Below are 26,925 nucleotides of genomic sequence, written 5' to 3'. Positions count from 1 at the left end.
TAGTCATCACTCATCCCCTCTTCATCTCTTTGTCTTGAGCTTCTGTCTTGGCCTTGAGAGCTTCCATCCCCTAAAAGACAAAGCGACAATTGACCGAATCATGAAGCTGTATATGAACGGTTACAACTCTGACCACTGGGTGGCAACATTGTGCCTTCCTTATCTTTCATTTGGGCGATGCAGAGAGGCATAATGACAGAAACATTGAACTAAAACCAATGCTCTTTTCCAACTGGCAGCAAACCACTCATCAGCAACGAAAAAAGGAGACAAATGGAAATATAAAGCTAATAATGGAACACGATGAAAAAATGAAAGACGGGTGGGGAGTCTTTTTTTGGGGATGAAAAGAGAATAGGAGAAAACACATGAAATGTCGCAATGTGAAGGTAGTTAATAGATTACACAGGCAAATAAGAGAGGAGGGGACTGTGAAATACCCATGTTGTTCTCTAGCTGTCTTCCTGTGGACAGGTCTGATCCTGCGGAGGATCAGGAGCTCCACTGGGCACCGGAGAGCTCGACCTTGCAACAACAGAGCCCTTAGAGAGAGAGAGAGAGAGAGAGAGAGAGAGAGAGAGAGAGAGAGAGAGAGAGGGAGAAAGCTGTTACATTTATATTTTTCAGGTGACCTGCTTTGGCAAAATCAACTCTCCTCCAGCATTTAAAGCCTTGCAAAATGTGCATCTTTTTCCTCCCACATTTCCCAGAAAAACATCAGCAAAACATTTAGGATAAAGACTATAATTACCTTTAAACATGAATTGACCTCTTATATAGGATCTAATCAAGACATTTAAATCATCTTTGACCTTTAATGTTTAATTGACTTGACATTTTTCCGAAGAAAAAAACTACGGTAAAATCAATCCCATTTGGCCATATTAATCATGTGACATTCTGTGTGTGATTACATGCGATGTACTTGAGAACAGATGATCCATATGACAATAATAGATTAGCATCATGCCAGTCAGTTGTTAAATCAAATCCATGAATCTTATTGACTGGGATGTGACCCAGGGGGATGGAGCTCACCGATTGTTCCTCCTTAACGTTGCTGCCGTTGCCCACTGGGTCTACAGGGTGATCTGTGGGGGGGTCACTGGCCTGGGAAGGAGGGCAGTCTGAAGACGAGCTCTGCTGAGGGGCTGGAGTGGATGCTGCGGAGAGAGAAAGAAATAAGAAATGTTCAGCAAATACAGTAAGAGGACATGTAATCTTCCTAGTAAGTGCTACTTACCTGGCAATAATCTTTTTCTGATTCGGATTTCTGATATAGTAGGATTTCAACTTTGTTATGTACCACTTCCCAAAATGTGAAGTGTTACCTGTTTAATGCTAATCTGTTATGTGAATAAACGTATTCACAGGAAGCAGTGGATTCAAATCCAGAGCATGACCTTTATTGCATGTCATCCCGTCGACTTTCTTTTCAATTACACTTGCCGTTCTGTATCTTGCACACTATAAAGCACAACTTTATAAACGTGCACGTCCCTTTATACTTGTCTGATCTCCTTAAACCTCATATTCCACCCATGCTCTCTGCTCTCCTGTCTGTCCCCAGAATTAAAAAGGCATCAGCTGGCTGCAGGGCCTTTTTCAATCAATGCCTCTTACTCCGAACAACCTTCCTGCCATCAGACAGTTTGTCTGTGGCCTTTAAATCCAAACTTAAAACTCATGTTTTCACCTTAACTTTCAGTTAGTGGCTTAATCCTTGATTACTTCAGGCCTTGTAACTGTTACCATAACCACTCTCAATTAATCTCATATCAATGCTCATATTATGCTTTTTGGCTTTCCCCCTTTCCTTTATTGTGTTATATATCTTTTTTGTGCACGTTATAGGTTGGCACAAAGTCCACCCCAAAGGGACTTACCTTAGAGAAAACAGTGTTCACAAACTACTCCAAACAGCTCTATTGTAGTGACAAACGGGCGTCACTTTGTAACACACATTATAATGCTCGCCTAGCTGCTAGCGTGGCACGCCCTCATACTCTGCTTCTGACTGGCTAGTAGTCCTTTCCTAGCTACTGTGCATGTGTGACTCCCAAAAAAGATGGAACAGAAGTGAGATGCCTCACTCTGTAGCTAAAACAGAGAGCTCAACACACAGGGTGAAAAGAGGAGCTGCAGCAATGTGCAGTACAACAAAAAATATGGTGTTTTTTGAAAATTAAACCATGTAAACCTATTCTGGTACAACCTCTAAATACAATTATGAACCTGAAAATGAGCATAATATGAGCACTTTAAGCCTAGTACGTATAATCCATGTTTGTCCTGAATATGGTCAATTTTCTGAAAACAACTACTGCATCTCTCTAACTCTTTGTTTGTTTGTTGTCCCACAAGACCATGAGCGTCCAAGCTGTGGCTGTCGGTGCCTCGTGCCAGATGTTTGGATCTGGATCTTTGTCCTCCAGGAGATTCAGCCTCTCTTCTGGTCTTTCTCGTTCCCTTGTGTGCATGTTGTCCTTGTCTCTCCCTCCCCCTCTGTGTGCCTGTTTCCTCTCTCCTATCTGTGTGAATGATATGCTTGAGCTTTGTCTCTTGTGTGATGGTGCAGTTTGGCCTCTTTCTAGGTCTCCATGGTGGTCATGTTGCTCAGGTCTGTTAAGCAACACCTGAAGTTGCTCCCGGATCCATATTCTTCATACATGTTTACAATGGAGACTTTTGTCACCCTGATTGTGGATATTGTAATGTAATGAATTACACACGACATCTATCTATGTCTGTCCGTCCTGGGAGAGGCATCCCTTCTGAGGCTTCTTCCATTTACTATTACATCACTGTTGTACCACATTTCACAGCAATCCATCCAATACTTTTGGAGAAAACTCACTCAAAACCACAAATGTGAACCTCATGGTGGCGCTAGAGGAAAAGTCAGGGGGGGGGAGACGATCATGGTCTTGTGGGACAACAAGTCAGTAGGATTCATCACAGATGTTAAGATAGTTCAGCCTGTGACATCGCCATCGCTAGAGCCATGAGAAAGGCTAATAATGTTACAGATGATGGTTTAGTAATATTGCTGCACGATATGAGGAAAAATATCTAATTGCGATTATTTTTGACTGATATTGTGATTGTGATATGATTCACAACATTTGAGGGAATGATCATTTTTGTATCATCATTCTCATTTTCATTGGCAATATCAAAATTAAAAGAAAAAAGATTATAGTGTGATTTTTGTAAGGATATGTACCAAACAAAGATTTTTTCTTTAGTCTATAGGCTACGACTTGGATGGGATGTCTCTGTAGCACCACAATACTTCATTCAGAATGGTTTGACACATATTTTGCCATTAACAAATATTGCACCCCCCTTGTGATTTGGATATTGCACTAGTCACTTGTGCATCCCTATTTAGTAAGTTGCAATTCTGTAGGAGGACAATACTTAAGAGCACTTACGAGATTCAGTTGACGGTGATGTGGATGTACCGGGGCTCAAAGTCATCCTAGAGAGATCAAGGTCACTACAGCTCCCTTCCTCTTCCTGGTTCGCAGCAGCTGACGGAGGCAGCAGCAGCTGACTGCAGGCCAGTGTGTCCGGTACACCCATGAGGCCCGGGGTCCCACACCTGCTCACCGCTGCGGACGCCTCGCCAGGTCCCACACCTGCTGCTCCGGCTCCTGATGTAGAGGGGCCCTCGCCTGCATCTGAGTCCACACCGAGGCCTTCCCTCCCCAGGCTCAGCTGCCTCTGCAGCAGGCCGGGGTCGGCCGTGTGCTGGGGGCTGGTGATGGCTGAGGAGGGGGCTGATATGTCGCAGGCTTGGGGGCACATAGTGGTAATGGGTACCAGGCCTTGGAGCATGGCAGCTGGTATGGCGTGCCCTCCCACGCCCACGGTCTGGGCCGGCATGTAGGCTGCCATGGCCGCCCACTGCTGCTGGGTGGCCGGGAAAATGTTGGCCTGGCTCCAGATGACTGGCTGACCACCAGGGAGGACCTGAGCCACCTGTAGGGGCCCCTGCACAGGGAAGGCCAGAGTCTGGGCCTGGGCAGGGAACGGCTGTTGCGCCCACTGGGCCGCCTGCACCGGACCCATGGTCATATAACCTGAAGAAGAAACGAGAGGAGGGAAAAGGAAGTAAATGATTAGAGGATATCAAGGCAGGAAACGGAAGTGGAGATTGTTATTAAAATTGCTGTATGAGAACAGAATACCTTTCGTCTCCTGTGTTTATAAGTTCAATATATCAATTGTAATTTAAAATGTATATTGCTGTCTTGCAATCTTTGACTAATCTTTGACTAATAATAAGAGTTATTGAGAAGTTATTCACTTAGAAAGACAGCATTCTGAAGCTTTTACAGTCTTAGACTCAACTGAGAGACGTGGTGTTTTGTACTCAGTGTTAACTGTTTCTTTGAGACTACTCAGAAAGACTGCAGAAACTTGAAGCTTGAGGTCAATAATCAATGTCATATTCATATTTTTATCCAATTTATGTTACTGTTGCATGGTAATGTATTGGCAAGCTCCTGAAAGTGCTTCCTTGTTGGAGTGTTCCAGGACAACATCTGAGATTTGAGACTAAGCTAGTGAAAAGCATTGACTTCATAAGCTGTGTTATCATGGACAGGCACATTGTGAAAAGTATGATGTGAATAAGGTTATTTCTTGCATTAAAAAGGTTGCTCTTCAGTAGGCTGCTGTTTTTAAATGATATTGGGACGTTCTTGAATGTTCTTGGAAAACTACAATGTCAATGGTTTTACTAAAATAAACAGTATAATACCACCAATATGGTGGCTCTTTAAGAAACATGGCTTCACAGTATCTCCGTGGGTTACAGCATTAGCACACTGCTGCTCGATGTGAGATAAATCCACATCCTGCAAAACCTTGGCATAGCTTTTCACAAACTACACATCAAAGAAACACACCCCCACCAGCACTTTATTCTCTTTTATGTTTTTTTTTTTTGTGGAAAAGATGCAGCGTTTCAGTCTGGGTAGCTACCTGACGGCACAGAAGTGGGGCTGAAGGGGGCGTACAACTCAGCAGGAGTGTGTTGCTGCTGGCGGCTGCTCCTGCTTGGGTCCAGTGTGTTGGCAGGTGATGGGGGCATCTGGGAGGCAAAGCGCACACACACACACACACACACACACACACACACACACACACACACACACACACACACACACACACACACACACACACACACACACACACACACACACACACACACACACACACACACACAGATGTAATTTCTATCAAAGTCACCTAAAAGTCACCGCGCTGCACATTTATCTTCAATCTGCAGAACTGTCGGATAATCAGGTAATTTGGATCTCTGCGACTGTCCTAATTAAATGACCTAACATTACGGATAAAATAATGTAATTTGTCCATGCAAAGCTATAAACTTGTTTCAATTACAGAAAGTTAATCAGGGTTTGGTTTTGTGTGGTCGTACTCACCGAGGGAGGAGTGGACATGTCACCAAAAAGATCAAAGTGGTTGATGTTCTGTGAGTCAAACCAACGGGTGAGGAAGACAGAGAGAGAGAGAGAGAGAGAGAGAGAGAGAGAGAGAGAGAGAGAGAGAGAGACAAAGTCCAGTGATACATCACGACAATGAGATTTGCACAGTCGTGAAACCTTAAATCCATCTCCAGATAGGGTATGGTGGTTGCATGGGTGGGTAGGTGTGGGGGGTGCTGTGGATGGCAAGAAACAACTATCCCCTCGTTTTTATTATCAGAAAGTGGATCTAAAATGAATCTTTCATGGCTCGCTATAACTGAGTGGGTAAAAGGCTATTCAGTCCTATAAAACAGGCTCTGATTAGATATCCTTATGTCTGCCAATCAAGAGGGGCCCCCTGTGAGAGGCTGAGCCGCTTTATTATGCTGTTTCTACTCCATGAGCAGATACATACACAGAGGAGTGTGTTTATTTCATCAAATAAATGAAAGGAAGAAGCTCCTGAAACCACCCAACCGAGACAATGAGGCCACCTCACCATATAGGCAGACGTGACCCCTGCTCTAGTCCCCTCTGTCCTCCACTCGCATTACTTAAAGGAAAGGGGGACGCGGCTATGAAAGAGACTATGGAATGGCTAAGTTGCATGAAATGTGTCTGGGGCCATGCACAAGCAGACAATGAATCACCGTAAAAAGCACAAAAACACACAGAACACATGGATTTTCATGCTATAAATAAACAGATACACACATATTTAAACAAAAGAAAGAATAGGGAGGAATCACAGCAATCAGTGTTGCTGCTAACAGTGTGTTTATGTCCTCCTTGAATAAGCCGGGACATGGCGGATTGCACGGCACTTTGGAACCATTGAGGGTCACAGAATAAGTCTGAATTTGGAAAAAGGTAAACATTGTACACAGAGGTCTCTCCCTGCAGGCACTGACACACATCAGGGGAGCTCTTAAAAAACTCCAACTGAATGAACAGACAAGCAGTAACACTTAAGAGATATGGAAGCGCTGCTACTTATACTGGCATGGGCTGTTGGGGTGAGATAGCGAGGGGGCCGGGACAGTTTATCTGTTTGATATGCTGAGCAACAAGCGCACAAACAGCGAAGGGCAGAGAAGCACTTTGCTAGCACTATTTTCAAAAGCTGTGTGGAAATTGTCTCTGGGTGAATGTGTGGCGAATGGGCTTGAATGAATGTTTTTTTATAAGCGATTTGAGAGATGTAATAGCGTGGTCATTGCATGGTGGTGAAGAACTCATAAAAACCTACCAGGATGAGATTAAATATATTTTCAGTTTAATGAAAGAGGGGGAACTCAAAAATGGTCTTTTGTTGTGCTGTTTTCCGAACAAAATATATTGCTATTCATTAAGGTACAGCTTTTATGCGTGTTTGGTGGCCTTGATTGTATATAGCCGTGACTGCACTGCATGCAGCTCAACCCAACACCCGCCCCACCTACAAACCTCTCGTGCTCATCCTCTGAGGAAGACGGAACAGCCACCCCTTTATTTATCCAGTCAGTCCACCGTACCAGTGAGATGGGGCTGGTAAACAGACTCCAAGCTGATTTTGTCTCGACCATCTGGTCACGACATGCGTCAGATTCTGCACAGGATTGGATTTTGGATACAAAGCCTGCCTCTCTAATGTCCTGTGAAATTGCTGACATGTCTGACTTTAGTTGACCAATCAATTAGTCTTTTCTCTTAAAGCAGGCTAGGCATGACCAATGTAGCTTTGTTTCATTATCATCATCATCATCATCACCACAGAAAGCGGGTGCAGACATAGACCCCTCCGTCTGAGTCGTTCTAGGCTTGGGAAATATGTTTTAGAGCCTGTAGACTATAATATAACATAACTAAAACTATTAGATACAGCAGAGCCAAATATTACGATTAACAGTATATGCTATATACTGTCAAAGGGGGCTTAATGCACTTCCTTCAAGAGGATCTTAAAGAGAGGTTTGCAAGTAGAAGAGTAAAGAAACAAATAATACAAAATAAAAACACCTACAGTCATGAAATGGCGTTTTGGGACATCATAGATCCCTTCCTTCTGCTGACTGGTTGGGACCTGCATTGGATTGGAGGTTGATCCAAACATACGTAAGTGACAGAGCAACACCTTTTTTTAGGTTTTCTTTTTAACAGGCTGGGTTATTAAAAAACAGGAGCTTACAAGAACTGAAACATGTCTATTTAAAAAGACAAAGCTTTCTGCATCAATTTCGATTCAGTAATTTTTATAAGATGTAATTTTATCTTTTAGAACAATGGGATTATGCAAATTCTACAGCTGTTTAGTTGAATCAATTCTACTTAAATCAATATTGATTGCAAACAATGCTCTAGGATTGTGCATGCTGGTTCTGTGAGTACTAAGAAAGCCTACTGTTATTGTGCAACAGTATGTCTCAACTGGTTCATCCAACAATACAAAAATGTCTCAGCTCTGGCCTACTTTGAATATTTCTCTCACATTTATTCAAACTATCTGTTGCTCTTAACCTCACCGCCTGTCTCCCTATTGCTCCCTCGACTGGTTAACTTTCCGTTACAATTTATCCAAAGTCTATTGATCTTGTTTCATTCTGAGATCAAATGGCATGGCAAGTGATTAATCTCTCTCTCTGCATCTTTCATCTTCAGAGCAAGATACAGAGAGGCAAAAAGAGGAGGAGGAGGGAAAGAGGGAGAGAAAGGGAGGGATGGGGGTAGGATTAAACCATATGACAGGTTCCTGGAGTCCTAGCTGGTCCTTCAAATGGTCTAAAACCAAAGGTCAAAGTGTTGGATATATAAAAGGAGCCTGGTATACAGGCTTTGAGTGAACTATCCAGATTAAACAACTGACCTTGACTCTTCTGCAGCTGTTTTAGAGGCTACATGAGGCATTGTTTTAAACATACAGTAAAACGGCCGCCTTTTTATTTTTTAGTACGTAAAGTTATAATCCTAATTACCTCTCTATATAGCAGTTTTCATTGGTTGTGTCGAAGACCCATGCTGGATTCAATTTGCCTTTAAACGCACAGGAAACAATGCATGCATGTAATCCACTGTCATTTCATCTCATTGATAGCCTCACTGTTTAGTGTTCTTCGTTACTGCTAACGCAAATGCTGCTACTTCATATTAAAAGCGCTCAACTGGCGAAACATGGCTTTTATTGTGAAGAAGCCACAGGAAACACAATGTATTAGTCACTTGGTGTGATATACAAACGTAGAAAAAGACACGGTAATTTTCATTTTTTGACAAAAGATCTGTTTTAACTGTTGCATGGAGTTATGGACTAAAATCTCTATAACAGATCTCACAGCTTCATTTGGTTCTTTCCTGAATGGCTTTTAATTTGTAGCTACATTCAAACCGAAACCTGAGTTTGAGTTTTGAGATTTTTGAATCCCCAGAAAATCCTTTCTCCAAAACAATCTGCACTTTGTAACTTCTTTCAGAAAGGTGCTATAAAGTAATGTGGTTAGTACTGTTACTATTATCATCTATCACAGGGCATGAAGAGGGAGAAGAAAAAGGGGGCAAGGCTTGTCTTTGTACCTGATAAACGCTCTCCTCTGACTGGGGGCCACGGAGGGGTTCGTGTCCAGCCTCAAACACTATGTACTATAGAACAGAAGTAGTGGGCAAGGCATAGAGGTGATGAGAATAATGAGATGGGAAGACAGAGAGAAAGGTTGGCATATAAAATAGAGAAGTACAACGAGGGAGTGATACATGACGAGAATAAATGAAAGCACAGGGGAGCGAGGATGACGTTGAGTGGGGAGTGAAATGAGATAAAGAATATGAAGTGTGTAAAAAAATGGGGCATGGGAAAGAGGAATGGGGGTGATGTGAAGAGAAAGAAAAAAAAAAAGAGTGACGTGGGAAGAGGAAAGAGCACAAGTATAATAGGTCAGGCAGTAGTTCAAGGCAATGTGGAGGTCTTAGCTAGAGGTCTTCCCTTCAACATCAGCAATATGATGCTCCACGAGGTCAGAATATTCGCATGAGTCTCAGATCCGTCAGTATCTCCTCTTAAGATTGGCTTCAATAATTCAAATGAAATCAAATTAAAAGGAATAGTTTGACATTTTAGGAAATACGTTTATTCACTTTTTGGCCGAGAGTATGACAAAAACACAGATACCTTTCTCATATCTGTATGGTAAATATGTAGCATGAGCCAGCAGGGTTAGCTTAGCTTAGCATTAAGACTGGAAACAGGAAAACAGCTAGCCTGGCTCTGACTACAACTACTGTCTGAATTGTAATAAAATTCGTACCAGCTCGGCAATGTTAATTTGGTCGACAATCTATTTTTCATGACGTAAACAAGACTAAAACTAAATCAAAAGTAATCACTGAAAACAAGAATTAACTACATTTTTGGTCAACAAATAAAACCTAAATGATAATGTGAAAGACTCATTAAACAACCTGCATTCATCTGCCGAATCACACACACATAGCTCCCGATAAGTAACAGTATCCTCCACCACCTAAAAGTATCTCTTGTTGAGCTGTTTGACCTGTTGCAATAACCATCAGTAACGTTATGTCTCTGTCAGAAATGTTATCCAATGCTATTTATGGACTTTATTATTTTACAATCCACTCAGAATTACCAAAAAGCAGCAAAAAAAAAATGTTGGGACAAACTACAAAAATATGCCGGTTAATGTAACATTATAAAGTGCTGTGGATGTAGATGTAATAAGGCTAACATTATTTTCAGTCGGCTAGCTTTAATTTTGAAAGGAATAAGTAGGATTAATGTCGGCAGTCAGCCATCTAAATCTTCCTCTAGATCTTCGCGAAAGAAATAACGCTACGTCAGCCGATGTTTTAGCTTCTCTTCTTAAGCTAAACACAGACACCGAACAGTACTTTAATAAACAAGTGAGTTAATCCAGCTTCTGAATGATCAGCTGCTCTGCAGTGGAGAGAACAGCTAGCACCGCTAATGCTAATGCTAATCGTAGGTGAGCAGGAACAAGAGAGAGTGAGCTGTTCTGTTCAAACAGTCAGAGTTTAGAAATGATAACGGGATTAACTGAGGAGAATCAGTCTGTTGTGTTACTGCAGAGCAGAGTAACATGGACCCTGTGTGTGTAAACAGCCAAACGGTTCATCCGGCAGAACTTCTGGAACAATCCTGTAAATAAGAACGTTGTTGATATAGACTACCACTAACTTGATAGATGAGAACGACACCTGTAACCATGTTAACTGTACACAACAAAGACGGCGATAGCTGTAGCCTCAAATAATTACAAGACATAAAAATTTAAAAAAACATGACAAAAATGAGACGAAAAGACTGAAACTAACTAAAACCAAATGACTAAAATTGTTTACATTTTCAAAACTCTTTACATTTTCGTCAAACGACTAAAACTAAATCTAAATCAAGTGCCAAAGTTAACGCTGCAGCTTGTTTTAGGTGCTGTTAGGCGGTTTGTGTTACCTTTTGGACAGAACTAAGCTAATGGGTTTTCCAGTCTTTATGCTAAGCTATGCTAATTGGCTGCTGGCTCCAGCTATATATTCACTGCACAGACATGAGTCTTTTTACATAAGTGTATTTCCCAAAATGTCAAAGTACTGCTACAAGATTCTGGCCACAGTCTGGAGTTTTGTCAACCAACATCAACATAATCGAAAAAGCTGCAAATGGAATGACTTTATGCAAAAACACACTTCCAAGAGCAAAGAACAGGGGTGATCTGGGAGGTGGTTGGACATACCACTGAACATAGCATTCAGAGTAAGAGTTAGTGTTGTCTGTATTCAGTGTGAGCAAACACAGCGGAAAAAAAATAAAAATCATGTTCACCCAAATAAATGCACAGGGCAAAAAGAAGGGGAGAGGGTAACAACCGGTGGGGGGAGGGGGGGGGGAGGGGGCATGTCTTTGGAAGAAATCAGAACATTGACACAGATCAACTTAAAAATATGGTTTTACAACACTGCACTGGCAAATGGGAGTTGAATGGTTGAACAAAACTGTCCACTAGGATGGTCTACTGTGTATTACTGGAGTGGTGGAATATCATGAATCAATAATTCAAGCAGATCAGTGACTGGAGGAGATATTTAAATTAAGGAATCATTGTTTCTTATTCCAAGCTTTAAGAGTGAAAACAGCACCAGTGAAGTTAGAAGAGCATCAAGGTCAGCAGTATTTCGTCCCTGCTCTGTGTGCCTACGGACCTACCTGGTAAACGGGATCGTCCACTTCATCCTCCAGGATGGTCTGTGCAGTGGTGGGACAGAAGACAGATGACACATTTTGTTTTTCATCAGTTAGACAGTGCAGCTCAATTTAGAGTCTAATTAGAAAATAAATGGAGGAAGGACAGAAAAACAAATACATTCATTTCAGTCCGTCTTTTCCTGCAAGCGAACATAATTACACACTGACAGCGTGTTGTGTTTTAATGAAACAGTGATTTGGTATATCACACACACACACACACACACACACACACACACACACACACACACACACACACACACACACACACACACATTTCCTGTCACACATACCTGACTCCAATAAAAAAAAGCATCTAAACCTGTTGCATTTACATTATATTTAGATATTCAATACAGTAGAAATAAATGGTGCAGACAAACAGTCTGCAATGCACTTCAGAGTTAAGATTGCTGTTGTGTGAATGAAATGCTGCCTGAGTTGTAATGTGTTATCTCACCTCCGTATGGGAAAAGAAAAAAAAGCAGAAATGTGCTGTCCTACCTGGTAGACTGCCTGCTCACACTGTTTGTCCTTCTGGGCCTTCTTCTCCATCTCCTCCCGCTGTTTGATGTCGTAGATGAGTGTGAAGAGGTCGCGCAGGTCAATGATGAGAGGCTCTGCCTGGACGAGAGAAGGAAGAGCAGGAAGAGGATGTGGAAAATGAAGGAGTAGAAATAAGAAGAGGGAGGTAAGAAATGAGAGAAATAATGCACAAATAAAGAAAAAAACATAGTAACAATAATAATAACATTAGAAAAAAAATAGTTAACCCTTTAACAGAATTATGAGGTGACTAAGACTTGATTTTACTGTTTTACCCTCAACATTTTAATGAATATGTTTTATTATGGGGCGTGACCTTCATGAATATTTTGTATTTTATTTATTGAAATATTCAAATGGTATTTTACTCAGCCAACTCAAATAGAATAGATTATATGAATGCAGAATATGAAGATGTTTGGCTCTGACCTCATCACAGTGAAGATCATTCATCAGAGAATCATTCACATTCAATTAAAAAAACTCAAACAGAAGTTAAACATGGTTTATATCTGCTTGTTTACTTGATCAACTAGTGTATTGTTTTAAATACACCTGACCTGAAACTAATGTAGTAGAAAATAGAATTACCGCCTTGCGGTTGAATGCCTTTTGCCAAACCGGTCATGTTGCAGTTTACATCCAAACCCGTCCCCACTCATATAATATATGTAGTGGAGACTTTGAAGGAACTTAATAAAAGGTATTAAGTGTATATTTTGGCAACATGTGGATGCTTTAACCCAGCAGCACAGAAGATCTACACAATCACCACATTTTAAGATTAGTGTCCCCCCTTCTGTTCCTGAGTTATGGCGTTGAATAATGGCAAGAAAAGCATTTTTGCAGAACATTAAGATGTCACAGTGAAGTTGACCTTTGACCTTTTGAGGAAATAAATGTCATCACTTCATCATTTTACGCTATTAGACATATGTGTGAACTGTTGCCATCTGTAGCGAAGACATTCTTTTATTATGGCCAAAAATGTGTTTTGGAAGTGCACCTGTTGTTGAACATTTGTGATTGAACAAACGAGTGCACACCTGTAGGCTTGAGACATGGGCTTGAGTCAAACTTGACAAAAATAAGGATTTGCCCATAGACTATTGGAGACTTGAATGCAACACTAACGTCTCAAATTTTAATCTTAATGAGTGTTTTCTTGTTTGGTCTATAATTTCCATGGACTTGGTCTCATCTTTTTAAAAACACTTATTTTAACACATCTTTAAAAGGAAACATTTTAAAATCTTTTGCCATGTTAATGGTCAGCTTTTAGAAATTTAAAAAGACCTGACATTCAGTTTTCTTATACAGTCTTATGACTTTTTTGGAATGGCCGTGAAGGACTTGAGACTTGACTTGGACTTGCCTAAAATAACTTGAAAACAGCTCAAGCAGAGTGGTACCTACCGACTGCGCGGTCTTGACGGCCACAAACTTGTGGTGGCCCTCCTTCCCGCAGACGTAGCCAAAGGCCCGGTGGTCCCTGGTGTCCTTTGCGATGTAGCTGATCTCATGGACTGAGTGGTGATGCATGAGCACCTACATGGCAGAGATGCAAAGTGTTACAGAAAAGACCATGTGGGCCAGGTGACATAGGGAAATCACACAATCTACTGTATGTCTTGCAACCCTTAACGATGCAAAAAAGCATCTTGTTTCATTTCTGCCTAGTAAAAAGTACTGTACACTGTGTTGGCAGCAAAAGTGGGCCAACATTTAAACATCTTTGCATATTGTTGAGCCAAATGCAACCAACCAACACAAAGGGAGCCTTTGACAGAGGGAGGAGAGATTCAAGTGTATTTAAATCTCTATTACACAGCACCCTACAGCTACTATAAAACTTGTAATCCAGTAGCATGATGTTTGTTTTGTGCTGTTCCGTCAGATTGGGTGACATCACTTGGTCCCTTTTTTTCTTTATTTATCACCATCTTTGATATTACCAGGATTTGAGATGCTGTGAAAATTTGGTGAGTGAGAAACACCAAAATCAGAATCAGAATCAGAAAGGGTTTTATTGCCAAGTACGTTTTTTAAAACATACAAGGAATTTGTTTTGGTGTTGTTGGTGCACGTCACACATTCTCTAAATCTCAAAAATCAGGAGACAATCCTAGTTTAAAATCTACTGTATGGTGTATTCACAACATTTCTGACTAATGGGCAGCTCTGAAACCCTCGTCAACACCACAAAAAGCGAAACACACACACACACACACACACACACACACATACACACTGATTGTAATTCAGCTGTCACTCAGGCACACCTACTTTCCGCTTCACTATTAGCAGAGATAAGCTTAGGCACTTGGGAGGAGCTTTCATTTAAATATTATATATTATATATTATATTCAGAGGGGAGCGTCGCTAGTATCATCTCAGATTAATGTAAAATACAAAACTAATATGACTAGTCTACTCGATTCAGTGGAGAATCATGTCAGCTTTGCATAAAGTATTTCCATATAAATGCTTGCTGACGCTGCCTGTGCTGGAGTGATCCCCATTCCCCATAATAACTCAAGAGGGATATTAAGTGTGGAGTGTTATTTACCGCCAGTAATCAGTAAATAAAGTGAGGAGCATTAGGGGGCATGATTTCCAAAACAATAAATGAGCTTGTCAAAAGCTGTTGAGCTGGTTGGTGTTGGCTTAATGTTCTGAGGCAAAAGACACGCCACTATCACCACCAGTCATATTGAAAAGAGATATAATCAAAGATGGGTGTTTTTTTGGGAGTAGACGGTTGGCGGTGGGGTTGGGGGTCGGCAGCCACGGGACAAATGCTGTTGCATAATTATCAGTTTAGCTCTAACGACAGCTGAGGTGGAGCCGTGGTGTAATTAGCATTAGCGGCAATGATCATTAAGGGGTGGAACGGAGTGCTAATTATCGGTTAGCACTGATGAGCAGAGTGGGCCTATCTAGCCAACACTACGCCCCAGGACGGGGAGAGCCCTGCCCCTCGATCATCCTGTAATGGAACAGCAGGCCTCTGAGTCCGCCAGGGGGATGGAAGCCAGGATGGAGGCGGAAAAAGCCCATCTTATAGCATCACCATTACATTGCTCACTGTGCTATCATTAGTAGGCAGGGCCTGAGTGATCTTTGGTAGGTCCTGCAGCTAACCCCTAATCTTACTGGGGTATGTGTTAAACCAGTTTTCTCAGGGTTAAATATCAAAGGCAAGACCGGTAATTTAATGTTGTCAAGCTCAATCTGTATGAACTAAAGGGCAAACTGTCCTGGGGAAAGCACATTACTGCTCATTTTGTATTGATATATGGAGAGGAATTTGGATTTTTGCAAATGCAGTGATGGACTTGTTTCATTTCAGCACAACCTTGTGAATCAACTTCCTTCTGCACAGGTATTCGTACTAATATGTCAACCATGCCAACCAGGCTTACAAGATGGCGGCCCTGGCAATCGTGAACTGAACCATGCGGGCGTCTGCCCTCTGGATGTCCTATACTGTAGGTTCACAGTTACAACAGCTGGCGGAGGCCTCACGGTGCAGCTCTGCCACGAGGCCCATTCGCTGACATGCTACTCACCCCTGATCTCTCACAGTAAATCTTGATCCCGCCGAAAGAGACCGTCAAGAACACTCTCTGCTTGTGCTCCCCTTTGGAACGTGCCGAGGAAGCCATTCCCTGCAGACGATTAAAGGAAACGACATGAGGAGATGAAAGGATATGAGCTCAGCATGAGAGACAGTGAGCCTTCTTCTCTTCCGACTCAGGTGAGTGTGACAGTGGGAGAATCTGGGAGAAGGGGGGGGGGGAGAATATTGGCGGGGTAAGGTGATAGGAGTTACATAAGGTGTGATAGGACAGAATGTTCTTTCATGTGCCGTTTCTTGAAGCTTCACTCTCAGAGGAATTCACACGTCGACTTGTGCAGCAAGTCTTATTATTATAATTTTTTTTCTTCCCTTTTCTTGAAGTAGGTTTACTGCACTTCAACGTGACACACAAAAGAGCTAGCTAACAACAAAAAGGTGAGATTTGCTGACAGAATGGATCGAGCTGCTGACCGACCAGCTCACTCCGACAACTTCATATAGTGCTGACTGAACAACCAATAGAGCCTTTGAAGTACGTTTTTCCCATGGATCTTAGCTGCTCCCTTTTTTTCAAATATTCTCAACTCTAATAAAGAAAACAATTAACATTTCCACCGTGTTCCATTTGACGCAACGTGTGTGCTTGACATGTCTTTAATAGAACAAAGCCTGCGGGAGAAGAGAGGGAAAAAAGCAAAAGAGGAGAAGAGATAAGAGAAGAAGAAAGACCTGCCCGCTGTGCTGAATACGTCTGACAAAACTGCAAGCCCAGTAACAATGACGAGTGGTCGACCTCTTCTATATATCAGCTACCCTCCGCTTCACCTTTTTTTTTTTTAAAGCTCAGCTTATATTTAAAACCCAAGCCATAACAGGTCGCATTAATCACTATCAAGCTCTGCTTCTGCAGGGAGATGTTAAAGGAAAAATATCCATCCATCTTTACATACATAAATGTACATTCATATGAGAAAAAGAGGAGCTGAAGGGATAAAGGGGGTATAAAGAGGGAAAGGGTAAAGAGCGGGGGATAAAGACCAGAACAAGCAACAGGGATAAGGAAGAGATGAAGTAAGTGGGAGAGAGGCGGGCGGGCGAGTCGATGGATGTTGTCAATCAGCAAACGGCTTCTCCATTTGGTGGATTAGTCCTCAAGGCAACGAGAGGCAGTTCAATAGAGACCCCGTCCCCTCCTCTATCCCCTGTCCAGATAATAGCAGGTCTGTATCGACTGCTCCATTGACTGTAACTGGCTAGCGGTTGGTGACTACTGGAGTCGTATGGAGGGCACTGCTGAAATGTCAGATCGAGGCCGGAAAAAAAATGTTTTAATGGACGTATCCTTTGGAATGGATATGGGTGATGAGAGGCTTTGCCTTCCAGTTATACTGCTCTTCTCATGGGGCTTCCCACACATTTAAGCACCAGCAAAATGTGTGAGAAGATACTTAAAAAACCATGGGTATACGTCCTCTTTTGGAGGAGAGTTTATCCCATAGCCACCTACTGCAAAGATGCTTGTGCTGCTCCCCCCCAACAAAGACAGTGATTGAAGTATTTCCTGCCTTTTACTTTGGACCCAGTAAACACAGCTGGCATTTAATAGGATATAGCAGGATACAGAATAAACTTCTGAGAAGAGGAAGCACACTATTTCTGAGTGAAATGCCATTTATAATGATAATTGACTGTTAGCTAAACCCCACACCTGAACAGCAATTGTTTAATCATAACTTAGCAACCGTAACTAGGCACAGCAGGTCTGTTGAGCTTTGGATTTCTTCACATGTTGAAGTGGTGTGCATGGGCTCTATTAATTGTGATACCTGGCATTTAAAAAGTTTGGATGATGTTTTTTGTAGCCTAATATTACAACAGCAAGACTGCTTTAACAGTGTGTTTATCTGCTCTAACGTAAGCTACACACTTTAGCATGTCTGCCTACCTAGCTTAATACCGACAGTAGTAATCAAACTAAGCATTACTTCCAAAGTCAGGGGCTTTTCAAACTACATTATTTTGTCGGCTTACAGATTATGTTCCCTTGCCATACTTACAGTATCATTTTAGGATTTTAGTATCACAATGCTGTTTCTTTATTTCCATGTCTTCACATGGATCATTAACTGGTGAGGATACTTCTTACATATGGCATCTAGCTTTAGCTTCAGTTATTTAGCACAATATGTGTGTAGCCATCAAGGGCACATTTAAGACCTGCTTATGTTAGGGAAATTAGGTAGCTAACTACAGCTGGTAAAATCTGCGCGCCTCAGTCGTCATTCCAGCCAATGAAATTGACGATAGAAAGAAATGAAAGAAGAAATGAGAAGCCTGCTTTAGTCTACCACTGTCTGACATCAAGGACCCATTGTTTTGAAAATAACAAAAAATTTCAAGTGGTAAATCTGCACTTGTTATCACGATAAACTGTGCATGTGCAGGAACAGAAAACTTGACAGGCAGTATTTTAATTTACAGTGCATTTTACTAAAATAAGAGTCAAGAATACTCAACCCTTTCATCCACAATCACCAGTATTCAGACTTTCTTTCCGACTTTCTGTTGGGCTGAATTTGAACAAATTTTCTTGCAACATTCTGTAAAGAACACTGGCTGAGTAACATTATCGCAGTTTGCATATGTGCTATAACATCGAGGACTTTGTAGTAAAAATAGAAGGTTGTGACTGACATGAGAGACATTCAAGAAGCAGACAAATTGGGTGCGGGAGTTAGTGTTCTCGCAGTCACACACTAAACAGTGAAAATGTCCTACTTAAGTGATATACTGTTTAAGCGTCTCAGCATAGAACATTGAAAGCTAGTGTGCCTCCAAGGTCAAAAAAGCTGTGTGAATATATGTGGAGAGCTTTGAGCAATGCTAAAAATACAGCAGCCTATTAGAGGGAGTAGTACAAGTACAAAGCTGCTCCCATTTTGCAAAAGATATAAAACCAACCTTACAGTAGCCACATCAGCCACATAATTATATGGTTGGACTTTTCTTTGTTCGTCTGGTCAGTTCTTTAAAGAGCTTCAGTGAGTCACATACAGGACAAGACAGCTCCCATGACTCATTTAACAGACAATACAGACATGGCCGAGCATGCCATTTCTAAATCTGACTATGATGAGTGAAGAGACTCAATGATGTCCCCCAGAGACAAACACACCTTCAGCTTCATCATGGAGTCCTGGCACAGCTTGTCCCCGCGCGCTGCTGTCACCTCATCAATCCCGATCAGCTTGGCCTTGTAGCGCACGCCATCTCCACGGAAACGCTTAATAAGCCCCGCCTCACTGCGGTCCTGACCTGCAGCGGGAGAGAAAGAGAGAGGACGAGAAATAAGAAGGAGAAAATGAACATGTAGTATCATGTCCTGCTTGAGGTATAGAGGCTAGTGTGTGTGTGTGTGTGTGTGTGTGTGTGTGTGTGTGTGTGTGTGTGTGTGTGTGTGTGTGTGTGTGTGTGTGTGTGTGTGTGTGTGTGTGTGTGTGTGTGTGTGTGTGTGTGTGTGTGCAAAACGAATTGCAAATTAGCAGCAGCGGGCAAAGATTGAAAGAAAATTGAATTTGAGATTAAAAATGAAGTTAGCTAAAGCCGGTGGACTAAATGAGAAAACAACTAAAACATTGACAACACTGTGCCATCACCTATTGCAGGGCATTCACACAGAAAGCTCGGGTGGAAGGTTACGGGGGGGATTGCGCTCACTCCTACGCCTCACCCACGGCCACGGCCACAGTTCCCATGGGTGCTATTGGTGGTGACAAACCAGCTTGAATGGCTGCTATTGAGAGGAATCATCTCGGTCCAGCGCTCACCCATAATCCACAAGGCCCTCCCTGGGTGATGGTTAGGGGGGGGGCATTTCCAAATATGTGTCTGGTTGGCCTCGGGCTTTATAATGTCACCCTGTCGCTTCTCCCTCCCATCCCTGTTGCTGATTATTCTGTCTGTCAATCTCTGTAGCTGCCCTGACACCACCTTGACACTGACACCTTTCTCATTGTGTCTCTGCGCTATCTGCCGTCGTACTGTTTTGATTATGAGGGTGCGAGCCTCAAGCGCTGTCTCGTACGTCTACAATGTATTAACCATCCCCTCATAACCTGTGCGGGGTTTGTCAGCCGCAAAACACTGTCTCACAGCCGCATTTATACTACAAGATAGCAGGATTTCAAAATCAAGGTCACCATCACCTATGAGAATTAGTTTTCAGGCTCCTTGCTCTCTCAATTCTAGGTCACGAGCCTGTACAGTACATCAGTTAACAGCACATTTAAATGGCTGGCTAAGCTGTGTGCAAGAAGAGCACAAGGTTTAATATCCCTAACAGAGACTGTCAGGCTGCACTCAAAGACTGTATTACAAACCCAGAAACACACAGTAGTGCCATCCATGCTACATCGACGCTTGAACAAATGGAATTTCTTCTTCCATTCCTGCAATTTCCAAAGAAAACCCAAACAGAGAAAAAAAAGAAAATGCAAGATTGAATGCAAGCACTTGTCTTGGCTATGCACACCCTCTCACTAATTCATGAGGGCACAATTCTCTAAAGGGGGGGAGAGCTTGACAATGGTATCATTAAAGTCTCTAAGTAAGTGAATGTCAAATCTGGGTTTAATTCAGACTTGTTTCTAAGCCAGAGGATAATGAGTGTTATATACAGCCAGTCAGCCACCCTGTGTCTCTTTAAACAATAACCAGACACAGCCTTGCATGCACACGGAAGCCATGTAGAGAAATTAGCATTCCCGCTTTGATGACTCACTAAAAAGACAAGTATACATTGCTTTGTATATGCTGTTGCTTAAAGCCTGCAGGACAGATACAAGTGAGGGCGGACTCCTACAATAATGATCGCTGTACCTTATTCAAACCATCCCTCATACAATGACTGGAGCCTATTCATACAGTATTATGTATTCCATCCAGATTTTACTGACTCATACACTAATGTAATGTAATGTAAAATGCATGCTGCTCCAGTTGCATTTTAAACACGATCGGTCCAATTCAGTGCAGCTCTCTCAGATGAGCTTTAACCAGATGTTCTGTGCCATTTTGTTTCTTTACATACAGCGCGCCATTTCCCCTAATAACACTTCAGGAGAGATGAAGAGGTTTATGCACAGATCCTCAGAAAAAGTAGGCCTTGCATACCAAATGAGAGTCTTGACACAGTGGCATAACTCGTACGATACGTGCTCTGGGTTCAGATTGAGGCGAGCGAGTGCGCTGTTTTTGAAAACTAAAGAGCTGAGAGGCATGTTGTTACATACTGTAAGAAAGGAGAAGAGAGAGGGAGAAGGTGTGTGTGAGGGAGGGTGACACATATTCCTCTGGCTTTCTGGATTTACAATTACCCAAGGTTGAATGGTCCTCACAATATTTCTGGCCCATAAGCCTGATGCTCATAATTTGTCTGACAGAGGGCTGCCTAAAGCATAGTCTGCGTCTAAGTGTATCCTACACATGGGACAACATGCCTGCCATTTGGGAGTCCTGGTGGTCTGAGAGATGCATGCGTCCTAGGTCAGAATCCAGCCTGGGACCTTTGTCACATTCTTCTCCCTACAATATTTCCTGTTGCCCTCATTTTCCAACGATCTAATAAATGCCATAAAATAGACAAATCTTCAGAAATGTAGCAAAGATTTAACAACCAGGACACCAGAGGGCCTCAAATCAAACGCTACTATCACCCACCTGACACACCGGCCCAGCACCAGCACCATGGAGAGAACAATTACTGTTCCTCCTGCTGCATACTGTTTCAGGGTTTGTCTCTGATCACAGTGTTGCATCCTCCTCCTTGCCACACTAGAATAGGGACAGTGAAGGGACAGATGGCAACAGATGGAGAGTCAGAAGTGCCCCTCCAGATATAAAGACTTGGCAACATTAAACTTTTTGTTGGGGATCTGGGCATCGGGGCAGCTTAACCTTTGAACCTTTCTGAGTGTATATATGTGTCTGCCTGTCTCCTCTTGTCAATATCCCTGTCTGCAACAAGGCCCCACACACAATGCATTGAGCTATAATGAGAGTGTATGGCGATGCCTACTCAGTCATGTGTTCACCTACATGCGATATGCAATGTTAACCATTATTTTGTGCACTCTGCACAGGAAATTTTACGTCCCTAAAATGAAAACACTAGGTATGTCCTATCAGCGCAGGGGGCTGATGCCATTAAGCAGCAGTAAAGAGAATGGATGTCTGAGGAAGGCAAATCTGTCCCTGCCATCTGCCTCCCTCATGTGTACAAAATAACTTCCATAAGCCTCAGCAAACACACAGATACACACTTACAAACATTTACAGCAGCACACATTCCCTCATCCAACCCAACACTGATGTCAAAATTCCTCCACCAAACTTTGGCATTAAAGAACGTAGCAAGGTTTTGGTTTATTGACTGATCGTTAAAGCAGTTACAGAATTAATGAGGGGCATTGTGCACATCGTTAATGATGTGGACAGACCACTGAATCGCTGTAGAGTTACACACAGGTATTGATGTGTGCTGGGCGGTGATGGGCGAGATCATTCTTTAGCTATAGGGGCTCCACAATAATGCTGTTATCACACTTATGGTGAAGCAGTGGGATTAACAGTCGGATAAGCGTACCAGCAAATGATTTGGTCAAATGTAGGAAATAGTGTTTGAAATGAAAATGAAATGGTTACTATTTGTATTGCCTCTTACAATCTTTCCAATGTCATACATTCAGTATGAGAGGTGACTGCTGATTTCATTTTCTTTGCCTTCCTCTGTCTCTTTCTGTGTTTGCTGGCAATTCCGTCCTTCTCCTCCTCTCTCGTCTTTCTGTCCTCTGTTCCTTGTCTCTCTTTTTAAAAATGAATCCTTATTTCTGCGCACAGATTACAGTGGGAGAGCAACAGTTGCTATGGAGATAGAGCAAAGTCACGGATGTAAAGCCATTCTGTTGATGGATAGATGGGAGCTTTGGCTTTACCATGGCAGTCAGAGTTTGCTGCTGTGAGATTAGATTTTTCCAAACTGTTTTTTAAAAGGAATGACATCCCTAAAACAAAACACAATGTAGCTAGTAGTAGTAATGTAGCTTCCAGTACCACTCTAAATGTTCTGTTGTCCTCCTTCAATATGTTCTGAATTATGACTAAATAAGCAAACAAAATAAGCTGATAAGGAATAAGGTGATAATGATAAGGAAAATATCATGGAAATATTCTAGATTGTCATTATTAACAAATTCCATAGAAAGACCAAAACCAACAATAGATGTATCCTGCAAGCATCTGTGTAGACATCAAAAACCAGAATTGGGCAATAATGTACTTACTGGAAACATATTACAATAATGTAATTACATTTTTCACTAACAAATAGCATTAGGGATCAAAGTTTACAATAACATAACAGTTACTAATCCCAGTAGCAGGCTACTTACAACATTATTTGGGAAGAGACAGGTCAAGTAGGCGTTGGCTTGGCTCAGGGGCTGGAGGTGTGGGTGGCTAGCCTCCGCCAAAAGATGAGGAAAATTCCTTCCAGTAACTTCACAGTTTTTTTTTAGTTTTTTTTATTTACGTGTTGTATCTTCATTTTAGCTGCTAGCTAGCCAGTGGTACAGTGGTATACTGCCAGGGTTCATACAAACCCTGCAGCTTCACTGTGTGTACGAGACTTTTAGAGCGATGCAAGCATTATTTTTCTATTTCTACACACTTAAAATACTTTTGTAAAATTAGCTTTCTTGGCTGGCGAGAAGACTGCTCCTGTATTTGTGTGTTAATATAAAGCTAAAGACTGGAGAGTGTTAGCTTAGATTAGCATTAAGATTGGAGAAACAGCTAGCCTGGCCCTGTCGACAAGACTTCAGTCCACTCCACTTTTCTTTCTTATTACTTGCCCAACACTGTTAAATGAACTTCATCTTTCTTGTTCGAGTAACGTTTGCTAAAAACTACAGTTCCGTGCTGTTTAAGGAAATTTAGCATTTAAAACTATATATTTATGACCCTAAAAAGAAGATTTACATCTTCCCATTAAGTAAATGGGCTTGAGTGCAATAGACAGAAACAGATTCACAGATTTATGGTTGGTGTTGGTCTTTTTTAACAGGGAATATTCAAAATATAAAATAATGGCAACCTTCTCCTTTAAATCATACAAATTCCTTCTGTTGCTTCCCATCCATATGCATATAAACATTGGCATATCTAAATTCATGCCAACAAGATGATCCTAAGCAGTGTCCTTCACCTGGCCCCAGCCCTCTCACAAACATCGCAGGCTTTCTGCCTGACAGTCTGCATGCTTTTATATTGCCCCATTTCCATTTATATGGATCTAAATAGCATCATTGCTGATTGTGACAATGGTCCCTGCAGCACACGTGATTAACATGGTAAAGTCAGGGGCTGATAGCCTGTGCTGATAGCCTCCTCCGATGAGCCGCATGGCCACGTGTATAATAGCCCAGCGTTCTGCTCTCCCCCCTCCACTTAACTCAAATCAATGGGCCCTCCTCCAGCCTGGCCATTTATCTGAGCAAGACAGGGCCAGTGAAACAGCCACAGAGGACCTGGCCCTTCAGCCTTGTTACAGCCAGCCCGCAGAAGCCAGATTTACTGGACTAGCTGAAGTAGCTTTATTCATGGATTGAGAAATGAGAAAAAAAGGATGGCGAGATGGAGGGCAAACGAGAAAGTATCTACTTCTTGCTCACTTCTTTCCCACTCCCTATGGATCTCATTCTTTCTACCTCTCTAGCTCCTCTTCTTTCCTCCATTCAGCCAATTCAATCCCATTTCAATCTCCCAGTGACGTTTCGGAGAATGCCTCGTCCTATTACATCACTTATGCTGTTCATCACAGCGACAGGGTGTGAATTACCCTGTCCATGACACCTAAATCATGGTGCTACTAAACCCTGGGGCAACATGGAATAGCTGTTACTACATCTGGATACCTGGAATGAGACAGGGCACTCTCGGTGGGCTTGACTAAGTGAAGCTTCTCTCCATGTAGTCCAGCATTATTTAACTCCATCCAAACATGACTTAAAGTTAAGTTCACTGCCTGTCAAACATGAGAAAGCTGCCACTTTTCCATTTTGTCGTGACTCCCTTTTCTACTTGCTTCTGCTGCTTTCATGTACTTTTTTTTTTTTACATGCAGCTACATTACAGAATTACAGAATTGTTGTACTAATGCATTACCGTGGCAGAGATTAGATAGGTTTGTTTTTTAGCATCTCACGTACCTTTGATCCTCCTGGACTCCCTTCGCTGGCTGGTTTTGACACCCGGCTGGAGCTCGGCCTCCGCTGACATCCTCCACTGCTGAGTCCCTTATCCTGCTCACAGCAGACCCACCATGGGTTAGCAGCACACTAGCTAATCCTCCCAACCCCCAGTGTCCGGTTCCCCCACACTCCAGTCTTTCTTACAGTTGCTCTTTGGTGAAGAAAATCTCATTCAAATCCATGATGAGATGTCCGGTACTCCTCAATAAATGAAGTTCCAGCATTGATAACTATGCTCTGTCACTGATGGCCCATGATGTTTGAGTATTGCTGAACAACACATGAACAGATGATTGAATTATGAGCTGGGTGTTCCTCTTGAGAGCAACCTCAGCTCAGATTTGACATCTTCTGGAGTGTAACCGAGTTCTCTCTTTGAAGGTCAAGTATCACATGGTCCACTGTTGCTCTTGTCTGAGGGTCCACCTATTACACAGGAGTAATTCCCTCCGGGGGAGACTGTAACATTGATCGAATCAAATATTGTTCTTCAGAGTAGGTCAGGAGTGCATATTATTCTTTGGTAGAGTACTTCAGATGCAGTCCGACAGCCCATCACAGTCACTTGTTCTGAGCACTGCAAGGTGAGGAGACAGGGATGACAGTTAATGTTAAGCTGGAAGTGGTTCAAAATTAAAAAGAAAAATGCCCTTTGATCACTCATTACAACATTAATTTAAAAAATGAAATGGCAGGCACCAATTTAACAAATCAACAAAGATGTTATTATCTCTTCTGGATCATCAATCTTTAATGAGAGTGCAGCAAATACGTGCTGTTCAGTGCCCACCCTTGGAGAAGACCTGTGGCAAAATATTTGACATTCTTGTTTTATATACAGCTTGTGAGTAAATATAGAACCTTAAAGCATAACTGGTGCTTCTGTGCATGCAATGCACATTTTCAGAAGATGGATTGTTAATGCTCACAGCTCCGACCAACGGCATGAGAGGAGGGGAAGTAGCAGAGAGCGTTGAATGACAGGCTGTTTCAAAATTCTGGCACAGCCGTCTATAACCACATTGTGCTTTAATGCCCTTGAATCATCTACTGCTAACACAGGGTCCGTGCCAAGCTGGCACCACGGCTGGCACCGCTTCTGTTGGCATGGTGATGGGCCATTGTTGGAGAAAGAAGGCCTTCAGCCTACCCCAGCCTGAAAAGAGCTGCTGCACATCGAGCACCGGGCACACATTATCCTGTTTGACATTGTGAGTCTGTGTGAGTGGTGATCTGAGTGTCATTTTGAATATAAAGTCATTTTATTTTGATACTCTTCTTGAAACTGACAAAAAAGATGACTTGTTAAAGGGTCACCTAAATTGCAAGAAGCATATCCTCTCACGTTTGTTCTTTTTTGCCCAGGTTGAAACAATACTCCAGAAACAGTCTCCCCCTTAAATCTGGATAATCCACAGACCTCAATGTGAGCAGTTTTCACTGGAACTACTTTCTATCAAACAATAGTCCCTAAGAAAGCTATTCATAGGTTATATCACAGTGAGGCTTGTGTACACTGTGGTATTGCGCTTCAGGTATCCACTATTGCAGAAATCACGTAGAGTAACGTATGGAGTGATGAGGTCACAAATTGGGCTACATGGTTGGAAGTGGATTTTTTTTTTTTTGCAATTTGGGTTAGACAAACATTTTTTTCAACATTAGCTATTAGGTTAGCATGCACGCAGGTTAGCTTTGTGCATTCGTGTATGTATGTATGCTTAACACAAATTGAT

General features: G+C 42.2%; 1 protein-coding gene across 1 annotated transcript; it reads right to left on the bottom strand.

The window, feature by feature from the left end:
• Positions 1 to 452: 452 nt before the first annotated feature.
• dab1b (DAB adaptor protein 1b) lies at positions 453 to 25,217 on the bottom strand. The gene is made up of 13 exons (XM_078263766.1): positions 25,148 to 25,217; positions 19,057 to 19,196; positions 15,871 to 15,969; positions 13,714 to 13,845; positions 12,256 to 12,375; positions 11,713 to 11,751; positions 9,051 to 9,116; positions 7,507 to 7,566; positions 5,460 to 5,507; positions 4,996 to 5,104; positions 3,438 to 4,088; positions 1,039 to 1,163; positions 453 to 542 (listed from the first exon to the last, which is right to left on the bottom strand). Exons 1-13 carry the CDS (start codon positions 25,215 to 25,217, stop codon positions 453 to 455), a joined length of 1,749 nt encoding a protein of 582 aa, XP_078119892.1.
• Positions 25,218 to 26,925: the final 1,708 nt, after the last annotated feature.

This window comes from Sander vitreus, chromosome 12, assembly GCF_031162955.1.
Source record: "Sander vitreus isolate 19-12246 chromosome 12, sanVit1, whole genome shotgun sequence".
NCBI classification, from domain to species: domain Eukaryota; kingdom Metazoa; phylum Chordata; class Actinopteri; order Perciformes; family Percidae; genus Sander; species Sander vitreus.
The sequence above is the reverse complement of the archived record's forward strand: the minus strand, read 5'-3'. Positions and strand labels throughout refer to the sequence as shown.